The sequence below is a fragment of the Psammomys obesus genome, unplaced genomic scaffold (assembly GCF_907164565.1).
Source record: "Psammomys obesus unplaced genomic scaffold, mPsaObe1.curated_primary_1811, whole genome shotgun sequence".
Taxonomy (NCBI): Eukaryota; Metazoa; Chordata; class Mammalia; order Rodentia; family Muridae; genus Psammomys; species Psammomys obesus.
This window is the reverse complement of record NW_026592890.1, coordinates 11,943,535-11,971,386: the sequence shown is the minus strand read 5'-3', so window position 1 is coordinate 11,971,386 and position 27,852 is coordinate 11,943,535. Positions and strand designations below refer to the sequence as shown.

The window sequence follows — 27,852 nt, the reverse complement described above, 5'->3', positions numbered from 1 at the left end:
TGAAATAATAGCCATCTTCTAAATAAGCCCAAAGTACACAAGGAGCCAGTGTCAGTCCAGACAAACCTCTTACTTGTTAACCATGTTTCCTGGGCCCTTCCCACAGCTCAACACCAACCATGAGTTCCGGAGAGCAGCACATGCTCTGGGCCACAAGCGAAGGGGCACTGGAGGGGTGAGGGAACAAGGTCAGGAAGGGGAGCTATGGTAATGTGGGACACAGACCCCATAGCCACATTCCTATCCCAGCAAGGAAACCTCCTCCCTCCAACACAGAAAAAGCTAAATGGTTGCTTCTGATCAAATCCTTGTTAATATCTATCCTCAGAGCAACTGCCTAAATTCACATCCTGTGCTGGCAAAGACTGGTCCCCATCAATTCTACCACAATGACAGCTGTTTTACTGATCCAAGCACCAGATAAATCCTGCTATATTCACTGCATTTCACATGTATCTCTTTTATACATCAAGTCAGGATTTGCTTTTGAGCCAATCTGAAAGCCTTTTTAAATTGGTAAGTAGATACATTCATATCAATCAACACAGCGGTTTTTAAAGATACTGTTTTTTTTTCTTCGTTCTGAGGACTACAAAATTTAAACTGTTTTACATTATATATACCTGCACATGCTGTTCTCATTGTTGAGTAAGTGGGGGGGGGGGGTAGGGCTGGTGAGATGGCTCAGTGGGAAAAGTGCTTGCTGCACCAATCTGACTGATAAAGACTGAGAGTAGCAAGCTAACGTTATAAAGGATTCACCATTCAAGTTGCTTAGATAACATTAAGTTCCACAAAGTAGAATTTAGCTGAAGGAGGGGATGTAAGTGGCATATTAGCCACACTTGTTAGAAACTGTAGAAAAATTCTATCTCTACCGTACTTGAAGTTTAGGTTTGCTGAAAGTATGTTTCTGCTAAGATTTGTTCATTAAGATTGCCACTGCCCATTAGTCCCTAATCCTGTAACAAAAAGAACAATCCTGGCACACAGCAGGTCATTAGGGCCCATTCCCATATCAAAAGAACATGATTCTGCCATTTAGTTCAAAGGGGATAGCACTAGGTAACAGCTGCCCTTTTATCAAGGACGGAATCCTGCCAGACAGGCAGGGTGACCCTGGGTAACAACTACGGAAAAGAACATTACCTACTTCAAAAATAACTGTGATGGCATCTTTGGTGTGTACACCTACTACTGTCTGTCCAAAATGGCAAAGCTTGCAGTGTCTGTCTCTAAAAGACATGTTTAATTGCTCAAAGTTAACTCAGGGCAGGGACCTAAAGGAGATTTACAGCTGGCAATGTATGCGGAATGCTATAGCCCAACATCTATTTAAATTGTCAAGTGTCTCTGCTCATGGCCAGTGTCTCTTTGGGCGCTGGCCAGACTGCCAGACCAGACACACACTTTATTAAAGTTTTCCCTTACTCCCTGAAAGTGCACAGTGAATTCTCACTGGGACTGTTATTTCACTGCAACATGATGACCGGGGTTTGATGCCCAGAACCTATGCTGAAGAAAATGACTCCCCAAAGTTTTCCTCTTATCTCTGTATAGGTGCCATGATATGTGCACACACATACCCATACACACACGTCATACATACATGTATACATACACACATACACAAACACAATAATAACTTTTAAATTTTTAAATAAACAGGATAATTTAAACTTGACTAAAATAGAAAGTTGCTGTGCTGGACTTTCGAGTTCGTATTAGCGGTGTGAATCTAGCTTTTTTGGACAGGAAATGAGGCCTGACACCAGCTGTTGTGGCAGCCAGCTGGCAGGAAGAGCATAGGACCACCTACTAATTAGACTGGACAAAAATCAACTCATTAACACACCAGAAAAAGAGCCAAACATATTTTAAGAAACTTTTATGGTAAATTTTTAGAAAGCAATGATTTGTGAATTTTTCTTACTTGTGGAACATAAAATATTTCCAAAATGTGAACATCAATGTTGAGTCTTCGTAGGTGGAGGATAGAAGATTGGACCATCTTCACAGACCATCATGCCATGTGAAGAAGCCTCCATGGCCAGCGAGGCTTCCTGTCCAGACGGTAGCTGCTCATGTGGCTCAGTACAGTTTCGCAAATGGAAGTCCTCCTTGGTAAAGCATAGCTCTATCTGACCAATAATTTGCATCTTCTCTCCCTAAAAGTAGAAAATGGCAGACAATTCAGAATTCACAAACCATGGGTATTATCAACGTGGGGCTCACAAAACAACAAAAGTGTTTTGTTCCAGATCAGAGCCCCAGACTCTCAGCAGAGGCTCTTCACACAGGAGGCTGCTTGCTCAGGAAGGACCTGGGAGCCTGGAAGTGTGGGGTGAGGAGGTGTTCTCAGCTGGGGGAAAAGGTGACTGCAAAGATACACACTGATCCAAGTGTGCCCACGCACATGGGGACCCTGGCAGAGCAGAAGTTAAGATAATAGTTCCTGATGGCCAAAGAGCCTCAGTGTCTTATTCATAAGCTGGAGAACACCCTACAAGTCTGTCTAGAAATTAGATAGTAAAACTACAATTAAAGTGATTAAGAATGGCAACATAACACCTCAAAAACTGACATGTATGATGGTACACAGAGAAGCAGGTGGATCTCTGTAAGCTGAAGGCCAACCTGGTACACTGCCAGTTCCAGGACAGCCAATTATAGAGAAGCTCTGAATCAAAAACAAAAATGAAAAACAAAATCAAACAGACAAAATTTTTAAAAAATCTTAGAAATTAAGAAATATTTAACTTAGAACTATATCTGTTCCTCTCCTCTCCTTTCCTCCCCTCTCCCTTGCCTTTCCTCTTATCCTCCCCTCTCCTCCCTGTCCTCTCTTCCAACAGAACATACTCACTCATTAGAGCGAAATGGCATAAAAGCAAAGTCTAGTCTGTAGGCTGTCATTTTGTTCTGATGACAGTGTCCTTTGCTTAACAGAAGATTTTCAGTTTCATGAGGGCATATTTATTGATTGTTGCTCTTAGAGCCTGTGCTGTTGGTGTTCTGTTCAGGAAGTTGTCACCTGTGCCAAAGAGTTCAAGGCTCTTCCCCACTTTTTCTTCTAACAGGTTTAGTGTGTCTAGTTTTACGGTGAGGTCTTTGATCCACTTAGACTTTAGTTTTGTGCAGGATGATAAGTATGATCTATTTATATTTTTCTACATGTAGACATCCAGTTAGACCAGCACCATTTGTTGAAGATGCTATCTTTTTTTCATTGTATGGTTTTGGCATCTTTGTCAAAAATCAGGTGTCCCTAAGTCTGTGGGTTTATTTCTGGATCTTCTATTTGATTCCATTTCTAAGACAGATACTCCAACCAAGGACCATGCATGGAGGTAACCTAGAACCCCTGCACAGACATAGCCCATGGCAGCTCAGTATCCAAGTGAGTATTCCTAGTAAGGAGAACAGGTGCTGTCTCTGACATGAACTCAGTGGCTGGCTCTTTGATCACCTCCCCCTGAGCGGGGAGCAGCCTTACCAGTCCACAGAGGAAGACAATACAGATAGTCCTGATGAGACCTGATAAGCTAGGGTCAGACGGAAAGGGAGGAGGACCTCCCCTATCAATGGACTGGGGGAGGGGCATGGGAGGGGAAGAGAGAGGGATGGTAGGTTTGGGAGAGGACAAGGAACAGGGCTACAGCTGGGATACAAAGTGAATAAATTGTAATAAATAAAAATAAAGCAAAGCCTATGGTGCTTCATAAACTAATCTCTGAGCCAAACAATTGCCAGCTGTGGGTAACTAACTGCATGTGGTCTTGGGAGATGCCTAAGTTATATACAGGCAGAGAAGTCTAGAAAGGATCCATCTGTGTGGCTAGGGAAAAGCCCTCATCCCTGCTGGCAAAAAACAAAACAAAACAAAACAAACAAACAAACAAACAAAAAAACATTCTGGTGTGACCTTTGGGAAAGAAGCACCCATGGCCCTGTAGATCACCCTCACCTATGTTCTGTAACTAAGTTCAATAAACTCATGGGTTCCCCAGAGTGAACTTGGGTAGAATCATGCCTCAGTATGTTGCTGAGACCTTAGGAGTAGAAGCAGATGTTTATGTCTCCCCTAAGGAAGAAATTTTAGAAATACGAGTTACTTCAAAACATCCATGTGCTTGCACATACACTTGCCTGTACACACACACACACACACACACACACACACACACACACACACACACACAATGTGCCCAAATGCAACTCTGTCCCAGAACTCCCCAGTGAAGACAAAACTATCACGAAAGTAAAACCACCTTTTCAATAGAGAGAGACAGGATAACAAATACAAGTCTCACCTGTTCTGGCAGAAGGCACTGGATTTTAGGTACCACACCATAGATTCTGGTAAGTGCATCTTTGAAATCTGCGAGCTGATATTAAACAAAAGCATTAGCAATGAGCTTCAGCAGGAGAATTCTCACAAACTCTCTGATTTTTTTAAAGAACATCCCTCACTCCCGTTTGCCTAGAGGACCTGAAGTAAAGCTTGAGGATGTCCTGGACAACACTGAGGAACAAGTCACTACTAACTAACTGACTTGGGCTCTACCCAGGAGGCTCAAGCATCCTCAACAGTCTTTCTGTTCTCTGTCCCACCCTCCTCTCCACTAGGCAGCTCCATTCTTCCCTGTCTCCAGCCCAGCCCAGCTTCCTCCTGCCATGCTACCTTGCCTAAAGCCACCCTTACCAAACTGATAGTTGGGATCCCCAAAGCTTTTCCCCAGGCCTACCCCCTCCTCAACACTCTGATTGCAGCTCTTTCTCTGCAGTGGGCACTGCCTCCATCACAGGAAAAAAAAAAGCGGCCCCTCAGAGAACCCTCCTTCCATCAGTGAACTACAAAATTAGACCCTGTGTGCTGCAAACTCCCCCATCATAGAGTAAACACCCATCCCCATCATGCTCCACTCTGACATTCCCTCCTCATCCTCTCCTTTCCTTCTAGGGGGACATCTGCAGAACTCCATCTGTAACAAATGCTTCTCTACCCACATCTGCCTGTCCTCTCTGCTGTGGACCTTGGCGGCACTCATTTTACCGGACACCTCTATTCCCTTCTGCTGCCTCACTTGACTGTCAGATTCCCACAGTCTAGTTGCATCCATCACCACTCCCCTTACTGAGACCTACAGAAGCCACAGTCTGCCTATAAAGCCAAGTCCAGCAGCTACCACCTGGTTCAGCCTCTACCCTCCCTAGAAGTCAGCTCTCCCTTTTTCCTTGGTCTGTAACACCAGGCAACCAGAACACAGTTCAAGACTCAGGTTCATTAGAACTTCTCAGTGCTGCCTATGGGATGAAGTCCTCATGCCACAGCATGACATGGCTCTTACCACCCAGCTCCCATGCCACACACGCTCTACTTCTGGGTCCCTGAAGAGATCTGCTCTCACCTTCCAGCTATCCCTACACTACCACATAGCATTCTTCCTCAGGACTCATGCAAAGTGTAAGCTACACTTCAGCCACCAAATTTTCGGAAATGCCTGGTCACCAGATCCTCCCAGGGGTCCGGCAGCACCAACGCCCTATAGAGCACATGGGTGAACAGAGGCTTGGGTGCTGGATGCAAAGCAGAAAGCCCGCTATATGTTGAATGCTTTTGAATTAGAAGTTTTGCCAAGTCACTGTCTTGTATTCCTGCCACCTTACCAAGAGCACAAGGCAACTAACTCGGCAGAAGAGAATATTTGCCATCCCCACCACTGTAGATACCATCTCTGAACGTCAAGCCAGATGAAACTGTAAAGCCCCTTCCCCTTATCAGCTCAAACAGCATCCAGATGAGCTTAGGGAAGCCCTACAAATGCCCACCCTTTGGCTGCTCAAAAGGCTCTAACTTAACTGGCAGCCCAGGTTCCAACTTCCTATTCTGCAGAGGGAGATACACCTCAGCTGGGAACACAGTGCTGCAGACGGAGCTGCCAGGCTACTTCACACACTCAACAGGACAGAGTAACTACAGTGCTCATTCCTGTCCCAGAATGGTTCCTCTTGAGCTGCTTTTAAAGCTCTCCTGAATTCGCAGGTAGCATGTGAGTGACACGTCTCTCTGTGGCAGACGGAAGACAGGCAACCCAGAACTGGAGGCACCTACATTGCACATGTCCTTCTCAGTCAGGAAGATGGGACATTATTTCCCGTGTCACGGAGTTTACATGAAAAGCAAAAAGCCAACTGGTTTCCCCGCTAGCACCATGGCACTGAATGCACTTGTTCAAATTCGTACCCCACCTGTGCTGAGCCCTGGAGGAGCTACACAGATCTGTGCTTCAGGGTCTGTGACCTAAGCAGCCTACAGTGCATGCTCACATGCAAACACAAACAATTCCAGCACAACCTATTTCTGGTACGTTTGTGCCCTTTATTTTTCACAAGATGAAAGGATCTTGCCAAATGTTCCCAGCAAGAAACATTAGATACTAGACAGAAGGCTAAAGGTAAGACTTACCTGGTAGTAATTGATAGATGGCTTTATCCCAAACTTTAGTAGAACACTAAAATAAAATTTAAAAATCATTATGATGGTGTGGTACCTTAATGGCCCATGATTAATGCGGGAAGGGTCAGGAGAGTTTCAACCCTGGATACCTCATATAAGGATAACAGGCATTGGCTCCCTCCCTCCCCCAACCTGGCACTAGAAAGTCTGCTGCCCCAATATCAATCCCAGTAAAAATTTACTACCCTGACAGTTATCAGGCCTTACCCTTCTTTGACCTTATAAGGATTTCCCCCTCAGACCTTCTACCTCCTGAGTATGCAGATGTACCTTTCAACACCCTGTTCTGGCCAATTGTGCATGGCCATACAAACCTTGCCCCAAAGACCCTGCCCATCACCCCAGGGTCATAAAGACCCCTTTCCCCCAATAAACTGAACCAGTTCTCCGAAGCTGCTCCAGGGTGTGTGTATTCTTGGCCAGCAAACGCAATGCTGCCCAAGGCCCTGCACTGCACCCCCACACCCCAGCTAAGCCTCCCTCCCTCCAGCCTAGTCCAGTGTGCAATGGGCTGGCCATCCCGAGGCGGGAGAAGGAGGCACGGTGGCATGATAGTGCATTAGACTTTGCCCTTTTCAATGGATTTCACAGTGAAAATTAAGATGAAGGAGAATGTCTTTTCTGGCCTCCGGCTATAAACAATGACGGCAAAGAGGCAGCTCCTAGCCCCTTCTTCTCTGGCTACAGCACATGCTATCCATAAGGGCCCTCTTCAGAATCTAAAGCTGCACACACCACTCCCTCCACAGCAACATACCCTGTACAATCTCCTGGCCATACAGCTTCTGCAGGACATCTTATCCTGCCTCATGTGACTCTAGACTTATCCTGAGGAACTGCACTGGCCAGATCTTCAAAGAATTTAAGTGCATATAGCCTAGAACCCTATCAGAGTTTCTCATAACAAACTTAAATACCAGCGGCACAATAAAGGCCCAGAGACCCCTCATTCAAAAGGAATTCTCTGTGGTCCCACCACAACTTCCTGGATGATTCTGGACTGTCACCCAAGAGATGCAAGTCTTTCTAAGCGCACACTTGCCATCAGTCTGTGACAGCAGGAACACACAGGGAAGAGGAGACAGGATCAGTCCCTGAAATCCCAGAGTGTCCCCAAGTGCCCCCAAATCTAATAAAGTGTGTCACTGCCTGCCCTGGCCATCAGTATATGATCAGCATAGGGTTCCAAGAAAGTATAAAATAGTCAAAATAATATTTATTTTAAGTTACAACTTTAGTACCTTGGATAAACTGATCTTAGCATGTTATTAGAGTTTTTGATGAGATTTTTTAAGTGCATTTAAATACACTTTATTTTTAGACAACCTACATGACATTTTTTTTTCTTACAAAAACAATGCCTCCATTCCAAATAAATCATGGTCAAAATAAAATCTCAAGATGACATCAGTCCCATTTGTTCTAAGTCCTGGTGTTTGTACGGATGGTAAGCAGCAGCCAGTTACAGTGACAGGGAAGAGGTCCAAGTTGTTAATATTTTTCCATCTCTGGGCCATCCTTAAATCATGAATGGAGTCACACCATCTTCATGGTAGTCCAGGAGAGCAACCATACTATCATTGACCAGATTTTTTTACTGCTGTTTTTTAATGGCATTAATGTTGCTTAGTACCTGTGGTCACATACTACCAGCTGCTGCAGGTAGCCCAGAAGTAAAGAGAAAGATGGGCCAGGTTGTGTCACGCCCTCTTCTGAGTGAAGACAGCTGAGTGCTGGCCCACGTCTGAACTGTCCCACAGCAGCTCCTCAGACTGGCTGCCTTTACACTAGGAAGTGAGCAAGCATGACTTACAGTTTATGATTATCTTGGTAATATCTTATGAAACAGACAGGAATTCTACGTTTTCCTTGGAGAAACTAGGGAGAGTACTCATTCTTCCAAGTGTTCTTTATTGCTCTAAGCAAGCATTTGTTCTGAGCAAGCATTACTGGGATGCTTTTGATTTAGCAGGCTCTGAGATGACTTGCTGATAACCAGGTGAGTGACTGTGGCCATATACAGACAGTGTTTCAGGGGTTAGTGCTCTGTAAGTTTCTGTAACAAGACTCATACTCCAACCAAGGACTATTTGTGGAGATGACCTGGAACCCTTGCACAGGTGTAGCCCATGGCAGTTCAGTGTCCAAGTGGGTTCCATAGTAATGGGAAGAGGGACTGCCTCTGACATAATCTGATTGGCCTGCTCGTTGATCACTTCCCCCTGAGGGGGGAGCAGCCTTACCAGGCCACAGTAGAGGACAATGCAGCCACTTTTGATGAGAACTGATAGACTAAGATCAGAAAGAAGGAGAGGAGGACCTCCCCTATCAGTGGACTTGGGGAGTGGCATACATGCAGAAAGGGGAGGGAGGGTGGGATCGGCAGGGGAGGAGGGAGGGGCTCATGGGGGGATACAAAATGAATAAAGTGTAATTAATAAAAAAAAATAAAAGATTTAAAAAAAGAAAAAAAGAAACTACTAGGCTTCAAAGGCTTCAAACAAAAGCTGCTTACTTAGGCTATTTTGAACTCATAGTAATAGTCATTCCTGTGGCTACCACCCCTGGGGCCCTTCTCAGCAGCAGAAGCTCTCTGTGGGGCTTCTGGCAGCCTTTCTGGAAGGGAAGCCTCTCTTTGACTGTTGCCTTCCTGTGCTCCAGAAGAGCATGATGGACCTTCCTGAAGTGATTCTTCCAAACAGCTTCTGAAGTGGCTAGGTTTCTGAGTCAGGGATTTTGGAGCCAGGGTTCCCAAAGATTTTATCCTTACTGCAAGAGAATACTGTGTTCTTGGATAACCCCACAGGTTAAATAGCTATATACACAACTCACAATACTGAGGATCTGTTACACATCACTGGTATATAACTCCTAGTGTATATACTTAATAATGAAGATATTTGGCTGTTTTATTTTGTTTTGAGACAGGGTATCACTGTGTAGTCCAGGTTGGCCTGGAACTTGCTATGCTCAACAGGGTGACCTCAAACTTTCACCTGCCTCAACCTCCAAACTGCTGGGATTAAAGGCATATGCCACCATATCCAGCGTAATAATGTGAATTTTTAAAAGACAGAGAAACTTCAAAATCTTAGCGCTGCTCACCCATTCTTTTTATATCCTGGAGAAAAGCTCTAAAGAGGGTTTCTAGCCAAACTGTCCAACGTATGTCTACAGGATCACACAAGCTCTGCAGCCCTGCGCTTTGCCAGCTGGAGTCTTTGAGGTTACCTCATCTTTCCAAAGGCACCTGCCTCTCCTGTGCTAGTGCCAGACTAATCAATTCAAATCCCAGATGTCTTAGAGCAAAATGACACAGAAAACTGTTTCTGTGAGATGGTGACACACCACCATGAGCGCTTTTTGTGTAAAGAGACAAAATGCGTGTCTAGAGAACCAATGGAGGGTAATTCATCTTTTCAGCATATTTAATTCATGAACCTTAAATATGATTGATGAGCAAAGGAACTTGGGATTATTCTCATCAGAAGGAGAACTGCTCCGACTAGAACAAGCTGTACAAATGACAAGCAGTGTACAGACACTGTAAAACCTTTCATTATCAGCAGACACTTACTCCTCACATGTCTAGAGGCTGGAAACCTCTTAAGACCAAAGTTCTGGTGTCCGGTGATCTCTCACTCCTCACAGTCTACACTTCTGTGTCCTCACATGGAGAGGAGTAACCATCTCTCTAGCTCCAGAGGGTCTGCTGTAAGGGAACTAGTTCCATCCATGAGAGCTCCACACTTACGGACCACCCACCTGGGGATGAAGATTTCAACCTCCAAATTTTGGAGACTAACTACATTCAGCCCATTGCAGGCTGGGCTCCCCTGCCATTGCCCTCCTCACTCTCTCATGGATCACTGGCTTATCATGTTCAGTCACAATAAGAAACACTTAAAGAGCCAGCAAGAAGGCTCAGCAGGTAAAAGCACTTGCCACAATACCCAGAACCCATGTAAAGGTGGATAAAGAGAACCATCTCCACAAAGTTGTCCAATGACCTCCGTATGTGCACTGTGCACACACACTCACATGCATACACAGGCACGTACTTATTAATAAATAAATAATAAATTTAAAAAGTAAATAAGTAAGAAGCACTTGGTACACTTGGCACACAGAAATGTCTGGATGAAAAGGGTGAGGCCAGACCACTGCCACTGCAGGGAATGTTGTTCTCACACACACTACCTCAGTGTGGTGACAACATATTCCCCAGGTCCAGAACTGAGGTCAAGGCAGGCAGTAAAAGTCTACCTGGGTTTGGCTCATTTCTAGGGCTTAAAGGACCCTTTCTCTCCACCTCCCACTTGCTCAAGGAACACTACATCCAGACACAAGGATCTATTGATGGTCAGTGTCTCTAGGATAATCTTAAGGCAGCAACTCTTTCAGAGGTTATAGCATGCCTGTCAGTCTTCACTTCCCTGGGGCTGATCCACTGATGCCAAGTCAGTACCACAAGGAGGCCTAGGCTGGTCATGATCTAGAGGCATCAAAGATTTGTCAGGAGTCAACTTCCCAGAAGCCTGGCATAAAAGGGACCATATATCTGAGGCTATTAGCAGGAAAGCTCTGCACTCATTCCCAGTGGCCTGAGCGCAGGTCAGTGAGAAAAGGCCTACAGTGAGATGTTTACCCACCTGTTGAGGTCAAGCTGCCTGTACAGATCCAGGCTCTTCCCAAAGTACTTTCTCTCAGAATTGAGGGCATCCACCTGGGCAGCACAGGTGCCATGCTTATCCCATTCATGTTTCCTGTGAGAGTCACAGCAATAATGCTCAGGTAAATCCTCTAGAACAGAGCTATAACATGCACTGAGCCCATCGCTGCCTCTACAAAGCAGAAAGCACAGACACCTCGTGCTAAGACTGAGGGCCCAGCAACGTGCAACAATCTCCCAACAGCTCTGCTCATTCTTCTCATGTTTTTTTTTTTTTTTATCACAAATCCCTTCCAGAGAATCTCTACAATCACAGCATACTCAAACAATAACAAATTAACTGACAAAGAAGAAAATGTCACTGTTGAGACACCTGCCACTTTACACAGTCATGTATGGTCCTCTGTATAAGCCAGGAAATTCCAGAGTGTGGCACAATCCATGCACAATTCTACATAAGGACAAAAAGAGAGGCAGAGGCAGAGTGGCTTGTCACCATTTCCTGTCAGCCTCTAATAATATTAATAATTAACATCACTCACATAGGTGTCCTCCTGAAACCTGCAGTAAACAACAAAGAAATCTAGCCAAACACCTGCAAATGATTAGTAATTATTTTATTTAAAAAAATATGGTGTTTGATGTAGATGATAATTCCTTACATTCAATGCTAATTAAGGGGCTTTGTTGTTCTGTGTTGGCTGGTTAGATTGGTTTGGTTTTTGAGACAGTGTCTTGCTATGTAACTCAAGCTAGTTCTGACTCTCATCTTCCGGCTTTGGCCTCCTAGGATTAAGTCTTATAAATATTTTACATTCTTTATAGTTTTATAAATAGTACTGTTAGTTTACTAATTAGGAAATTCTGGCCTCTACTAGCTCCAACACATAAAAACAGATAGACATATAGACCACACACACAAATTTTTAAAGACATTTTATGGGCTGAAACAATTGTTCAACAGGTAAGAGTACATGCTGCCTTTGCAGAGAACCCAGGGTCAGTTCCAAGCACTCACATGGCAATTCACCCTATCCATATTTCCAGTTTTAAGGGATCTGACATTTTCTTTTGCCCTTCTTGGGTATCAGGCACACAGACAGTGCACATAAATGCATGTAGGCAAAACACCCACACACATGAGTAAGTGTTTTTTAAAGGACACTGTGTATCTTTAATTGGGGTTTTAGAAGATGCCTAAGAGTTTCCCTTCACCCTGGATTGTAGTGGAGCCCTTAAGAATGCCAAGGTAGCCAAAGGCTCAGGTTGCAGAGGGAACACTGTACCAAGCTCCCCAAAGTACAAACACTAAATCACAAGTCATGTATGAAACATCTGCCACTTTAACATCCAACTAAAAATGAAGGCAAGCCAGTTTGCCATTAATAAAACACAAAATAAATTCATATTTTGCCCATACTGTTTGATTAAATGTATAGGAGCTCAGTGTACAGAAGGGCTGCCTTATCTGTGCTGATTTGTTTCAAGCCATTTGACTAAAGTCTGATTACCTCAGGCATGGTATACAATTGGAATCCTATTTTACATAATTCCTGCCACAGCTTAGTTCTGGGGTGTTCTGGCCCATACAACAAAGGCTTGGTCCCTAGCCTGTGTTGTAAAATCATAGAGATGTGGCCTCTAAGAATTCAGATCATTGGAGGATGTGAGTAAGATGACCCTGAGACAGACCCATTCCTGTGTTTGTTTCCTTGCTGCCATGAAGAGAGCTGCCTCCTCTGTGTGCACCCCACAACACGATGTTCTGCGCTGCCAAAGGCCCAAAGCCAAAAGGATCAATGAGAGTCTTAAGCCTCTGACAACCGTGGGCTTTCCATCGATGTTTCGGGGTATTTGTTTCCGTTACAGAAAACTGACAGACACCACAGTTCATCATTTCAAGTACACTGCGAAAGTACTACATAAAGGACTTTTCATTTTCCCTCACTTCAATTCATTGTAGCCATTAACTAAGTTGAAATACTTCCTAGAATACAGGCTATGAAAGACAAGTTCAGGGCTTGCCTGGACTACAAAGTGAACGAGACTGTGCAACATAGTGAGCAGCTTTCTCAGAGTTAAAAGTAGCAGTGGGAGTCGTGCTCAGTGGGATAGCGTCCAGTGTGGGGGACAACCTAGATTCAGCCCAGGAAGCTCTTTGTCACCCAAGTTTTCACTGACTGTTCTGTTTATCTAAGCGTGACTCCAACCTAAAATAGCACGTCCTCAAGAAAAAGTCACTCCACACTATAATCTGGGATGGGATGCCCCATCACACTGCTTTAAAGCATTTTACCAAGCTTAAGCTTTTTATTCCCCTAAAAGTTCTACACAGAAATGTTTCTAGGTTAAATGAAGATATCTTGAAAATATTATTAGCTGTAATATGAATAATAAACTTTAATATTAGGAGATGTAAAAAAAACTGCCTTCGGTTGAGTCAGTTTTATCTTCTTTAAAACAAACAAGAACCGATGCTTTTCAAACAATTGAGTTAATTCTGGGTTCCGGTCCTGCTGACCCAGAAGCAGACTGCCCCTGTGAGAATCTTACCTCTCCTCTGACTCAGGTCACTATGGGATCACTACCTGTAAGGCATGCTCCTTCTTTGTGTGTCTGTGTCATACTGATTTTTAAATATGCAAGCATTTGATTTAGTTAAATTTCTGGAGACAGGACTTTTTAAATGAAATAATAGACAAAATAACAATAGAGTAGAAAACAAGCTTATAACATAAATTCTATCTGACTTCATTTTTAACCCCCTGGAGAAAGGCATTCAAAGTGGCACACGAGAATCTTTTCTTGACAAAAGGCATCTCTCAGCCTCTAGAGATAGGGTTTCTCATCCATTCTTTGCGCCTCCCATAAGCTGCTATCCAGAACACACTTAGAAACTCTTACACCTATGTTAAAAACACATACCGAAACTCACTTACCAGAATCGGCTGCGGTTAGCAGATGGATGAATTACATCAGGCCAGTAGATCTTCATGTCTCCCAAAAGGTCCTATACATAATTTAAACAAAAAGTTTACCCAAGACCTAACAAACTCAAAACTTTAGCACAGTGATACCTCCCTGCAGGACACTGCCCTCCTGACTTGCCAAGATCCATAAAACTACAACAAAAGACATGATTCCTAACGCAGGCCATGTGCTTCAGTTAATAATACGGTATTAATATTGGCTCATTTGGGAAAACCAGCACATGGAAGGATGGTGACAATGGGGGATACTCAGTGTATACTTTGCATTCAGTTTCTGTATATATAGATATAAAACTGTTAAAGAATAAATGGCTATGAAACAAACAAATGCAAGATCCTGATTCCCAGAGGAACTTTCTGAGCAAGGCAGCCTGTACCCTCCTAATCCGGCAGGTAGTTTTTAACACTGGGCCCAAAGGGCTAGAGCCCATTTTTCAATGACTACATATACATCAGGAAGATAAAGGTATGTAGGAAAGATAATTTGGCTTCCCTGATCCCCAAGGATCCTGTCAGCCAGCCTCCCTGTCCTATGTAAGCACAGCCCTGCCCCCTCTCCAGTGCTGTCTGCCTCGCTTGACACTTTCATGTGCTTCCACCCCTCCACTTTCCTCAACCTGGCTTCAGCTGCAGTCAGACCTCTGGGGATAACCGAGGGTGATGACGTAACTTATGACCAAACGAGGGCACCTTCTGGTTGGAGAGATACTACACTAAACATTAATGCCACAAAAGCAAGGCAGGACTTCTGAGAAACAGCAGGACAAGGCTACTATTGGCCCTTCAACACAAAGGTCAGCTCAACCCTGTTGTTCTGGATCTCCCTTCCAGAGATATCTAACCTTCTGAAACTACTTAGATCTCCCCTTCTGCTGGCTTCATTTTCACTGTTCCCTTTTCCATCAGCTGTTAAAGCTGGGTTCAAGCTTTGTGCTGCCACAGCTTTTAGCCAGGAAGGATTACCTAAGGTTCAAATATTGGTAATTGGAAGCTTTACCTAATACCTTGATGCGATAACTTGCGCTACAGGGGGCACTGGCAACTTCTTACCACCTCTATAGACATGGAATAACTTTGCTTTTAAGAAAAATGTACTTTTATTAAGTTACAGTCATGTACCATTGGATTTAGACTCATACTTTTACCTCAACATCTGTTTCTTGGAGGACCTGGCCTGGATCTTTGAGAAGCAAGGGAAGCTTGAAGTTGTCTCAGCAGAGCTTTTATACGCCGCTGGCAAACTTGCATCGTTCAGCCCCAAGTGTCAAAGGACTAACAGCACAGTAACTACCTCAGCAATATTTCAGAGGAGAGCTAGTGTGTGTGCATTCATTCAGTAAACACTCCAACATTCAGTCACCCAACAAAAGAATGTTCTGCTCTTTAATGTTCACCTGCCAGGCCTCCCATGTCCTCTATGCCACCCCAGTCACCCCAACATGTAACCAAACAGGAATCGTTGGCGCCCCATAAGGAAAGATGAACATGGACAAGTAGGTTCAATATGCCATGTGAATCCTGAGAGCACTTTTGTTAAATCTCTTGTATGCTCACAAGTTATTAAATGTCCTGACTTAGGACATTTAATACTAAAAAGGCCCATCATTTTCTCCTTGCTTGGAGTTCCTGCTTAGAAACTCATACCAGGTATGGTCAGAACTGACCAGCTTGGGTACCATGTGCCTGCTCTCCAAGCACACTTGTCTAGAAATGTTTCACCCTAGGCTACACAGACCTGATGCCTGCTTTCGCTCACTGATCCAGAAGCCCCAGGACTAAGGACTAACTAGGGCTTGCAGGTAAACAGCAGGGTCTGTGCAGCCAAGACAGGCCCTGTGCTCTCACCTCAGCTTGCTTCTACCAGCTTACTCTGGCCTTGGACAAGAAAGAAAAAGGCTGGTTTTTGGTTTGTTTGTTTGTTTTTCTTTATGGGGTTGTTGTAGATAGTAGTGATTACTAAATAGCCTCAGGGGCTCAGTTCAGGTGAATTCATTCATGATCCTGCAATTTTAAACAGGACTTTGAAGTACATTTTTGAAGAAAAAGTTTATTTAGTTCAACATTGCAATAAAAGTGTAACAAAAGGATTAATACCTTAATCTCATCCAAGTTAAAATGCCAGGAGTGGTTACAATCTTCTGCTTTATCAGGCCTGGAAATCCACATTTTACAGAAAAGAAGAAATATTAGTCTTAGTCAGGATGCCTTATACAAGACACTAGGAAGTACTTTCATTAAAAAGAGAAATTACTCCTTACTCCACACAAGCCAGTCAACAAACAACAGTCACGGGCAAACACTCAGTTTGACTTTGTTCTGAAAAAAAGAACAAATGGAGTCAAACATGGCCATGAACAAGACAAGCAGGCTGGCAGGGAAGCATGAAGAGCTGCAGACAGACATGGTGGGGGAGCTGGCTGCGTGTAAAATGTGGAAAACAGATTACTGCCTATTTATCTATTGATCTAACATTTTGGTTTTAAATAGTTATTCATAACAAGCCCAAAGAACAAAGAAAGGACCTAAGATCCTTGTTTATTTTTGGTAAGGGGGCCAGAGAGAGTCTCAGTAGTTAAGGACACTGGCTGCTCTTCCAGAGAACCTGTGTTAAACTCCCAGTACCCACATGGTGATTTACAACTGCTTGTAACTCCAATCTTGGGGATGATGCCCACTTCTGGCCTCTGCAAGTACCAGGTACACACATGGCACACAAATATACAAGCAGGTAAAACATTCGTACACACACACACTGTGTGTGTGTGTGTGTGTGTGTATAAATCGGATATGAATCAACTTCTACCAAGAATAACAGATCTAAGGTTTTACTGCACTAGATGCTTGCCATAGTCCATGTATTGTCCAGTAATCCAGAGAGTCTCGGCAGCTGTTAACTTCCTAGGGAGAAGACAAATAAGGAAGGTGATTGGTTGTTGAAATATTTATCAACTCCACTTTCTTTTAACATACATCAATGAGACACAGGTACATTACTAATAGACAATAGACCCAGCATTAGCATTGGATAAGTCTATTCTAGCATCACCCTCATGAGGAAATGTCAGGGCTGGGCATTCTAAGTCAGTCCTCAGACAACTGAGCTAACAGAGAAACAGTTTTGCTCTTTTCATGCATTCACAGATATGGAAATGCACATTTACCTATGAATACTCCGGACCAGAAGCACGTATGTAAGAACACTCCTACACTCTGTGACTCTCAAGCCTGTTCTGGTACCAGACTCAACCACAACAGTGAAGTAGAAAGTACTGAACACTTGAAGCCAACAAGTGTAATGGAGTAAAAATAGGAGTATATCTTTAACTTCATTCGTAACAATAAAATTGGAGATAAAAATCTTATTAAGATAAATCTAATCAGTGCTGTCCTGAGAGAGATATTACATGTAGTAGTTTGAATGAGATTGGCTCCTATAGGCTCATATATTTAAATAATTGGTTCCCCAGTTGGTGGAACTCTTTGGGATGGATTAGGAGCTGTGGCCTTATTGGAGATGTATCATTGGAGGTGGGCTCTGAGTTTTCAAAAGCCCACCTCGTTCCCGGAATCTCCCTCTGCCTCCTGTTTGTACCTCAGGGTGTGACCTCTCAGCTATTGCTCCTGCATATTTCTGCCAGCCACCATGCTCCCCCTCCGTGAAGTCATGGACGTTAACCCTCTGAGACTGTAAGTTCTAAATAAACCCTTGCTTCTATAAGTTGCCTTGGTTATGTTGTCTTATTACAGCAATAGACAAATAGTTGAGATGCCACTGAAGAAGGCAGACACTGAAGTGGGACATCTGTATGATGATGACACCAAGTCCTGTCACCTCTAACAGTTGGAGCTAGGCAGGAGGATGGAACAAATGCTCCCAAGAAGAAGTGGTCCTACTGATGCCTTGGCTTCAGGCTTCCAGCTCCAGTTCTGAGAGAATGAACTCCCAGTGTTCTGAGCCACAGGACTTGAGACTTTGTGACAGCCACCCTCTGCGTCACATGACCCTTGTCCGCAAGCCACCTGTCAGGAGTTGGTCTTATTACAGCCACAGCACAGACTTCAGACACCCAGCACACAGCGCGAACACGCATGCATGCAAGGCAGCTCAGACAGGTTCGCTGGATCAAAGGGGCCAGTCAAAACAGAGCTCACCTTGCATACTGTTGGGGGCCAATGCTGAGTCAAAATCAGCTTTTTCCACTCATGGCTGCCTCTGTTACAAAGACAAATGCATTTTTCAAGAATGTTTTAAAGTGACAAAAGTTCACCCATCCGACCAGCCACTCTTTCAGCAAGGAGAGTCTATGGGACTAGACATTCTGCCAGAAACAAAGTCCCCCGCCTCTGGAAGTGCACCCACAGGAAGGCAATGAACACTGTAAGAACAACATGTATACCACAGGAGAATATAAACACAGTGGAAGAGGACAGGTAGGCAGGGGGATAACCAGGAAGTATGGCTGTACTCAGCCACACTGGGTAGTTTATGAATAGACTCCTGGGGCTCTGAAATTTCTTCTTTTCCCTCTAATTCACGTGGCAAAACAAAACACAACCTGAGATAGCACAACAGTACTAGCCACATCCTACTCCGTGTTTAGCTTCACTGACCCCCCTAATCACAGTGTGGTTCTCAGAGGTCTCTAGAGCCTGGATGTTACCTAGAACCTGGCTTGTGTATGATCCCTGGCTGTGTGCGTCATCAATAGCCTAACCTGGGAAAGCAGCCTTGTTGCATGTTATATAGGGTATGGTATGTGTTCTGTGCCTTGTCACCTGTTACCTGAACCACACACAGCATGCACATATCACAAGTCTATGAACTGAAGCTCTCCCAACCCAAAGGCTACACAGAGGGGCTGTGGAGCTGTGGTGTGGTTGTCCCCAATGTGTTTGAGGAGGCAGAGTTTAAGCTACAGTGGGAGCTTTTAGATACGGGACCAATGGGACTCATCAGATAATGCCCTTGGACAAAATAATGATAGTTCTCCTGGGATCCCAGTCAGATCTCCTGACAACTGCCATAAAAGCCTAAACAACGATGAAAGCCTTCTTTACATAAGAGACGGAGCTGCTGAAGAAAGTTAAAGCTCCAGCCATCCCCAGTGCAGAAACTTTATTTGCAAAGGTTCACACTGAGCCTGGGAGGTTAAGCCATGGCCAGAAAGGTAAAACAGCAGGACTTACAATAAAATTCAACCACACTATCTCTATCTGTAAATCAGACAAAACGGAGGCTTATCAGTTTAATAAGAGATCACAAGCATCACCTAGTCCAATACTCAAAGAGAGAGTCGAGGAGAAGCTAAAGACCCACCCAATACAAGAGGTTCACCTGGCCTTGAGCTTTAGGTCAATCCCATGCCTAGCCATAGTTATGTCAGCTGCATACATTCGGCTGGTTATAAGAGAACCTTTCACTACAGCCTCAGCTAACACTCTTAAGACTCACGGCTCCAAGTACTTTTTGAATGTCAGCTGCTCTCTCCAGGAATCAACGGTGCTGTGCGGGGCAAGGGCTCTAAGTTCACACTCAAGACAGGGGCTAGCTTTTGCACCCCACACCCAAACTCCCATACACCAGACCACAGATAAATAAGAAAGCAAAGAAATGCAACTAGCTTCCAGTTATTCTCTGGGAACAAAGTACTTCTTGAAAGTAACTAGGCTCTACCATTTCCGCTCCAGTAGTGTAAACACCAAACCTAATCATCCACTGTTAAGCAGAAGAGGGGAAAAACCAATACGTATTCAGGGATTATTCTAGCAGAACTGAAGCAGAGATTATCTGTGACTGCCCGTGTGTCCCAGAGAGAAGTAAGGGGCCCAAACTTTACAAGAGGAAGCACGGCAGCTTTCGCCTAGAAACCAGCCTCCAGCCCTGCTCTCCTCTGCGCCGGTGCTCACCTCCACAGCGGGCCGGCCCAGCACAGGCAGCACAGGGCCAGGCTCCAGCCCAGCACTGAGAGCCAGCCCGGGAGCGCGCCGCGAGCCTCCGCCGGCGCCATCGCGCTGCCCCCGGCTCCACAGCCTCCCAGAGGCCTTTGCGCACGCCGGCTCAGAGGCCCGAGCGACAGCGACCTCCACTTCACCGAAGGCTTCCGCCAGTCAGCTGCGCACCTCGAAGTAACTCCAAAGCCACGCCCCAGGGCCCCAGAGGACACGCCCCCACGCCCTGGCCCAGAAAGTCCCCACGCTGCAGCTCCAGAAGCTTTAGTTCCCGGCACCGGACTGATGCGACCCCAAGCCTCGGCCCTCCAAAAGGAACAGTCGGCACTGCTTTGGACCTGACAGGCACGCTCCGGCTTCAGACGCCCAAAGTTCCAGGCCCACCTGACGGTCTTGTCCCCATGCTGCAGCCCCCTCTCCTTTAGGGGACACGCCCCCATGCCCCTGCCCACCGCCCACGAACGACCTCACTCCTCACACACCCCACCAGCCCACCTAAGGGATCTCACTCCCCCAAAGCCCAGGCCCACCTGAGGGACCTCATACCACCCACACCTCAGCTCACATGAAGGATCTCATGCTCATGCTTGCCACACCCCAGCCAACCTGGTGGACCTCAGGCCCTCTTGCCCATCCCCAAAGCCAAGTACCCTCCCCCCCTCACCACCACCCCTTCACCAAACCTGAGGTTCCCTTGTTTTATGCACTTTCCAGCTTCTCCCCTCCAGTACACTGGACCCACAAAGAAGGGAACACAGGTAGACCTGTAAAATTCTCCTCCAGGCCTGGACCTTATAGGAATAGCACCACCCTTCAAAGTAAGTAAAGATCTGATGATCTGGATTGCTATCTGCCATTCCCTCCAGAATGAAGTGAGGCCCGTGGCATTTCCCCCTGTTGCCTCTCTGGGAGCTCAGTAAAGCCCCGTTGCCCACTGGATGGGGAGGGCTAACCAAAGCATTTCTACTCCTCCCTGACTTGTTTTAAGTCTTTACTTTGCCAGGAGTGGCCACTGCCACACAGCCACGGATAGCTATATTGTGGCCCAGCACAGAATCATAAGCCAACTTAAAACATGATTTTCTTTTGCAATTTTTAAGAAGTAATTCCATGATTTCCTAGGATAAGCATTGTGGATAATAAAGTTGTGTTGTACTAACAGAAGGTTGGACACCCAAGTCTAGATAATGCAGACAAACCCATAGTTCCGTTTTCTCTCTCACGGATAAAATAGCCATTTAAAAAAATTACCCCAGATCGTAGTAGTTCCTGTGACTCTCCTGGCTCAGAACCAAACTTTGGAGTGAAGCTGAGGGTGATCCAAAGCCCCTCAGCCTGGGGAGAAAACAGCTTAGCCATGGCTTGGGTAATCAGTAGTTTTTGGTGCATTGCTGGTGATGGACTTGGCTTGGGGCAGGAACTGAAAGCACAACTCCTGGGCTTTGATTTATGTCACATGGGGAAAGGGCAGCTCTCGCAGTAAGCCACTCGCCCAGAGCCCAAAGAGTGAGGGTTTTGGTTTTGTAACATCTGCCATCAGTTGGAAAGAGCCCCGCTTACATCCTTTATTCTCAGTACAGGTGTCTCATCTCCTCAGGATTAGACACTACCTGTTATCCTCGCTTCCCTCTGCAAATAATCTGACCAGAGAGTGGGGCTCCTGCTCCCCCCTTCCCTGGCACGAGTCCCTTCAAGACCCTTCAAAATGTGCTTCATTTTGTGTCTATGGTTTTTCTGAGTGGGTTGTTGTTGGGTTTTGAGACAGAGTCCCAGTATGTAGCTTTGGCTGGCTGACCTGGAATTTACTATGTAGACCAGACTCCTCTCAAACTCACAGAGATCTGCCTGCCTCTGCTGGATTAAATAGAAGGTTCCTATTATTAAAAGGGAGCTTCCAAGTCGTATAAGGTCTCAACCTCCCAAAACTGCCTGTGAACTCAGAGTGAGTGTCTAGCAGGATCCTAAACAGCCCCATGCAGCCTGAGGATGGGGGAGATGTTTGTGATAAAGAAGAGAAGGGGAAAGAAGCTCTCTAGCTTATCAGGGAGGTGGAGAAGTTCTGGGGGTGATCTTTATTGCCTCCCATAACACAGTGTGAGGCGACAAATGATGAGCTTTAAGGGATGGAGTTTGCATGGGTAGCCACAGGTCTTTGGGGGTGGGTAGCAGGCAGGGGTCATCATGTCCATGAGCTGATGTCCTTTAATCTCTTTAGACCCCAGAGATTAAGATGCTTTCATGCCTTTACCTTTTGATGACCTCCCAGTTTTAACACCTAGATTTTGGTTCTCCTGGCAGTTTTTGCCAGATTATGTCACAGCCATAAACTTCCTCAATTTTGGAGGCTTATTGCAACATAGCTTCAGTTCCAGGTGCAAATATGGCCTATGAGTTTTGTTTTGTTTTTTAACTCTGTCCCCAGGCTGGAAAATAAAAGTTCCTTCAAAGGGCAGAGTGAGGTTTTCGATGGCCCAAACACATTAGTTCTGATGCTTCATCAGCCAATAGAATCCTTTTGGTCAGGGCAGTCCAAATAGAGAGACTGGAAGTAGAGGGCCAGCATGAACCTGATTGCAAATGGCTGTAGTATGCACATTTGTCTGTATTGTCTGTGAGTACAAATGTGTCAGTTGTCAACAACTAGCTGAGCACCACAGGACAGCTGAATGTGCCAAGTATCAGAACGTGAACTTTGAAAGCATCACATACCCCAATAACCTGGATGTTCTCAGGAAAACAGGCCCTGGGCACGTGGGGACAGTGGTGAGCAGAACAAGGAGGGACTGTGCTAGTTGGGTTCAAAGCCCACACTGCTGGATGATCTCCAGTGGGAAGGCGGAGCAAGGGGCAAGGTGAACAAGTTAGGCTCCTGGACTGCATGAGGCTCTAGGAGCTGAGGGCATACCTCTGCTGAAGGGAGAACCTGGGCTTCAGCTCTCGTTTCCCCAGAGGTAAGCACTGTGAGCCAGGCATGCTGTCTTCTTTCCAGCCTACCTTCCACATCTGAGCAGGAGAACAGTCTCAGTAGCCTGCTATGTGGTTTAAAGAGAGGGTGTTGTTAATGGTGTCAGGAGCATTACACCTGGTCCCCAGGAAGATTCCATGGTTATTTTCATCTCCTGGGCAAAAGCTGGGGACCTTGTCATTAGGATGGTCCAGTTAGGGCTCCTTGATGGTAACTGTCTTGGCTTGATTGTGTATGATCCCTTCTTTATCCCATCAGCTGTGTGAAGAGCTTTGTCCTGCTATGGTGAGTCGTATTTTAAAACTCCTTTGCAGTCTGTGTCTTGAGAAAAGCCAGCCCTGGTTTGTTCTGCCCTCTCTCTCTTTGAGGCCTTGCCATGTCAGGCTGGCTAATGCAGGACATGTTTTATAGAACTGTAGTATTCTGACCTATGGCTATGACAAAACATGGACAGGAGAGAAATGGAAGAACTTTGTCAGGTGTTTCATGAAATGTCATTTTTCTCCCCTGTAGCTGTTACAGAGATAACTAAAGCCACCAGAAAGAAACACAATAAACCAAACAGCCCTGGTGCTCTGACATGTGTTGTCTTTATCCTTTAATGTCAAGCTTTGTACCTTGGACCAAAATGTCATCTACAAATTTTTACCCTGAAAGTCTATTATCTGTATATTTCTAACTTGTTTTACAAAGGATATTTACTCTGGGAAAAGGAAAAAAAAAAAAAAAAAAGAGCTTACTCACACAGTCACATGTACAGACACCCACATGCACCTATAAACACTCCTACGTGGGTTTTATGAAAGGCTGTTTACTTGAGCTTTTTAAATCATCATCTTGAGGGAAATAAGCCACCATAGTAGACTGAGCATGACCGTGGGGAGGGGTGTGTAAGAGCACGGCAGAGCGAGTGATACCCTCTCCTCCAGAGGTCCTGAGGCCTCTACTCGGTTTCCTCTGTCTTGGGACCCTCACTCAAAGACAAAGTCTGGGCATGTACAAATGACTTTTATCCAGAGACCCATTAAAGGCTGGCCCACAAAGGAACCCCCTCTGTTCCAGTGCCTCTGACACTTCTTGCTGTAGTCAGAATGGTCACTCCTCTGACACTTGATGAAATTTAACCTCCACTGTGAGGTATTCAAAGGCTAGGGACTGAATACAACCTTGGATTGTAGGGGTGAGCTTACGGAGGTTAATTGAGATTGAATAAGGTCACAGGCAGAGCCCTTCCAATTGTGTCTGTGGCTTCAGAAAGAGAGAAAGCCTAGAGGACACATGCACAGGTTGATCCTATCTCAAAGCTGTGTTACAAGCTCCGCCTTGGGATGCTGTCATCAAGACAGTTGTCAGTCAATCACCAGAGCCAGCAACACTGTGTGGGCTTTCAGCCTCCTGTGAGCTAAATAAACCTCCCTTCTTCTTCATTTGTCTGTGGTATTGTATTGTTAACAACAGAAAAAGAGACTAAGCTGAGATCCAGACATCGGGAAGCAATTAACTCACCCAGATGCTACCTTTCTATCACAGTGATAAAATACGTTCTCCCCCCACCCAAAAATCAATTAAAAGGAGGAAATGATTATTTTAGGTCAATGTTTAAGATGTTGTCAAGCCAGGGTCACTAGGCCCTGCTTTTCATGGCCTGTAGTAAGGCAGAAATCATGGTGGAAGAGTGTACCGACAAAAACAGGGTTGGGGTGTTGGCTTAAGATCTAGGCCCCAAGAGCACATGCCAGCTTCATTCTAAATAAAGTTGTCATCACTTTCTACTCAGTTAGAAAGCCCTCAGTGGATAAGCCATTGATGGGCTCAGAGATCTCAGAATCCAGTCAGAAATCCCATTGGCTGGCAACCAAACTTTGAGGAGCATTTTAGGTACAAACTATAACATCCCTGCCATATTGTTACTGATAGTCAGTATCTGAACCAAGTGTCTCCAGGCTCTTGGTATCTTATTCAAAGAACCATAAGCTTTTACACATTGCAAAATAGCAAGGAAACTTTACTCTAAGCAAAGCAATAGCACAGGTCAGAAATATAGTGTCAAGATTGGCAGCAAGCCACATGAGCGAAGGTCCTGAAAGGCCCCAGTTGTTGGGGCTTCAACTTATGGGATTCAGGAGAAGGAACTCAAGTTTGGCTGCCAAGGAGCATAGTAAAGGGTTGTTATTTGTTTTGATAGACAGGCTTTTAAGTTATGCAACCTTTTCTCTACTATGCACGTCCATCCCTTCCTATGAGGCAAATGATTTCAATCATGTGTGTATCCAGTTATGTGTAGGCATAAGACTATAAATAGGGGATTCTCCCTACAAGTTCCCTTTGAGGACACAGTTTGCCTTATTGCATGCGTGCCCAAAACTAGTAGATTACAGTAGAGTACAGTACAATATAGTTCAGTAGAGTCAGATCAGCCTTCCCACCTCCAAATCTGGATATAACTGGAATAGACTAGAATCTAAGTTTAATGATTATTAGGGGAAGAAACCCATTGTTTCTTGTTATCTCCACTGTTGGAAGGGGGTGTGCATACAGCGTGATGCACGTAGTAGACCCAAGATGCTCTGTTCAGAGAGGGGTGTGTGTATCAAGTATGTGCTGGTCAAGGTCTCAGGCTGCATAGGCTCAGCCAGGTGGAAGCCCATGTTGTTGATCTGCCCACTACTCTTGCCTGCCTCAACGTCTTGTCTAAATTTGCAATCCACAAAACATGTGAGCATACGAAGAGATTGTACATGCCACTAGGTTTGGGGTAATTTGTTATATCACCATGGCAACGGAAGAAAAGATTGTCAATGGAGGAACAGTCAAATGGGATAGAATGGAAGACACATTTCTTTGAGTTTGATTGATCTTGGCACAGTGCATACATTCTTTATAATTATGAAACAAAATTTGATTCTTAAAATGGCAACCCTTAATAACCGAAAGCAAAGTACAAGGGATATGTGGAATTGAGATATGAGCAGGTTGCCAAGTTCCCTAGTAGGCTATTCATAAGGAAAACCAAAACCAAAACTAAACAAAACATAAGAGAAATCTTGAACTGTTTTTGGTTTCCATTTTGTTAATGATTACACAGTATTGTTATTGTGAATCCAAATACGTAGAGCAAATAAGTAGTGACAGTAATGGTAGGGATTTTGGGTGTATAAAAGAATGACAAGAATAAAAATTGGGCCAGTGAGATGGCTCGGCTGGGAAGGTACCTTGCTGAGTCTGACAAACCTGGGTTTGAGCTTCAGAAGCCCCATGGTAAGAAAGAACTGACTCTGGAGCTGACCTCTGACCTTCACCTGCAGGCTGTGGCATGTGTGCACACATAAACACATAAAAAAAATAAGTGAATATATGTAAAAAAAGCTTAATTAAAAATAAAGGTAAGGGAAACTAAGAAATTTAAAATTAATTTTAAAAAACCCAGTGATAATGAGCAACTCAGGGCCAAAAGCCTTAGGACAGGAGCAGCTGAGCATAGATCTTCACTGAAAGGAGCCAAGACCTCTTAGAGAGGAGGAAACAGCACAGGAATGAGGCAGGCTGTCACCTGAGAGCTAGGAGACCCAAAACATCCTGGGCCAAGGCAGAGCCTGGAGGCTAATTTCACGTGGCACCTGTAGGCCACTGATAGACTGATTTTATTTTTAAGCACAAAAATTGTGATAGAAAGCTCCATATGTGTAAAAGTATGTGAATGAACACATGATGATGACGGTGATGATGATGGTAAGAGGGAAAAAGAAAATCCCCAAATTGGTCACCTTGGGGAACGCATGGGAATAGTTCTGAATTTCAGAAATTCATAAGCTGAGGAAGGTCTTCAATTCATCTCCTGCTCTGCGCCAGATGTGCCTTTGGTTAGCCAAATATCCTGAAGCCCCATCAACATTACCCCGAGAGACGTTACCAGGCAGTAGGTCCCCAGTGGGATAGAGCAGGACAAGGACACATAGCACGCCTTTATGCAGCTGTGAAATGCAGTACTGTTCTGCCTTTTTTGGCTTTGGGGGCTTTGGCTTCAGGCTTTGTGAAACTTATGTTTTGGCCATTTGCAATGTGTACCTTGTAGCCTTCAGTTCTACTGTCATTGGCTATTCACAGTGTTACTCCAAGCTGATTCTGTCAAGACACGCTAGTGCTTTGGAATTTGGTGTGTAGAGACCACAGCCAGGTTCATGGACATTTTGCCACTAGGCCAGTTTCTTTCTAAACCTGCTTAGGAGACAGAGCTAGGAGATGGTTCTGTTGGTTTCTGTTTTAAAGAAAATCCACTGTGAGTTCTCAGTTATATTTGTAAATCAAACTTAGGGTGAGAGCCTCTCTCGTTTTTGGTTCTTTGCTTTTATGGGCTTTTCCACATTCCTTTAATGTCTTACAAGCACTTGACCACAGATTAACAAGGGGATTCTGTTTTGTCTAAATGGTACCCTGCTCCATCTTCAAAATGTAACTAGTCATTAAAGTAATTTTCACTGGTCCCTGGGGCAGACTCTGCTTTAGAAAGCTGGTTAAACTACAGTAAAGTCTCCCTAGACCAGATGGAGATGGCGACACACAGCTGGTCTCTGCTAATTTAAAGCCAACATGATCCCATCATAATTTGCTTTCATCAGTGCCTTAGAAACCTTGAGGAGGTGGAGGCCACTTGTTGCATTGTTAATATTAACCTCCTTATATGTCTGACAAGACAGACTTCAAAAAGATGTGTAAGGGGTGGAGAGAGAGTGAGAGAAGTTGCTGGGGAAGAGAAAGA

The 27,852-nt window shown here is 44.8% G+C and overlaps 1 protein-coding gene across 2 annotated transcripts; it reads right to left on the bottom strand.

Annotated features, from left to right (window-relative positions):
• Positions 1-72: 72 nt before the first annotated feature.
• On the bottom strand, positions 73-20,315 carry Rnaset2 (ribonuclease T2). 2 transcript variants are annotated; one of them, XM_055616204.1, is made up of 10 exons: positions 20,090-20,315; positions 18,335-18,395; positions 17,028-17,080; positions 16,277-16,334; positions 14,132-14,202; positions 11,173-11,286; positions 6,470-6,515; positions 4,314-4,388; positions 1,934-2,168; positions 73-167 (listed from the first exon to the last, which is right to left on the bottom strand). In XM_055616204.1, the coding sequence occupies exons 1-9, from the start codon at positions 20,188-20,190 to the stop codon at positions 1,968-1,970; spliced, it is 780 nt and encodes a 259-aa protein (XP_055472179.1). In that variant the 5' UTR covers positions 20,191-20,315; the 3' UTR covers positions 73-167; positions 1,934-1,967. The 2 variants fall into 2 exon arrangements, with proteins under 2 accessions (XP_055472179.1, XP_055472178.1); XM_055616203.1 differs by lacking the exon at positions 73-167 and having other exon boundaries at positions 1,874-2,168.
• Between the last annotated feature and the right edge of the window lie 7,537 nt (positions 20,316-27,852).

Excerpts from the sequence above, each read along its gene's own strand:
- Rnaset2 (XM_055616204.1), bottom strand. The coding sequence starts at position 20,190 with ATGGCGCCGGCGGAGGCTCGCGGCGCGCTCCCGGGCTGGCTCTCAGTG. Across the intron at positions 16,335-17,027 it reads TGGACAATACATGGACTATG|GCCTGATAAAGCAGAAGATT; the intron begins GCAAGCATCTAG and ends GTGGATTTCCAG. Across the intron at positions 14,203-16,276 it reads TTAACTTGGATGAGATTAAG|GACCTTTTGGGAGACATGAA; the intron begins GTATTAATCCTT and ends AATTATGTATAG.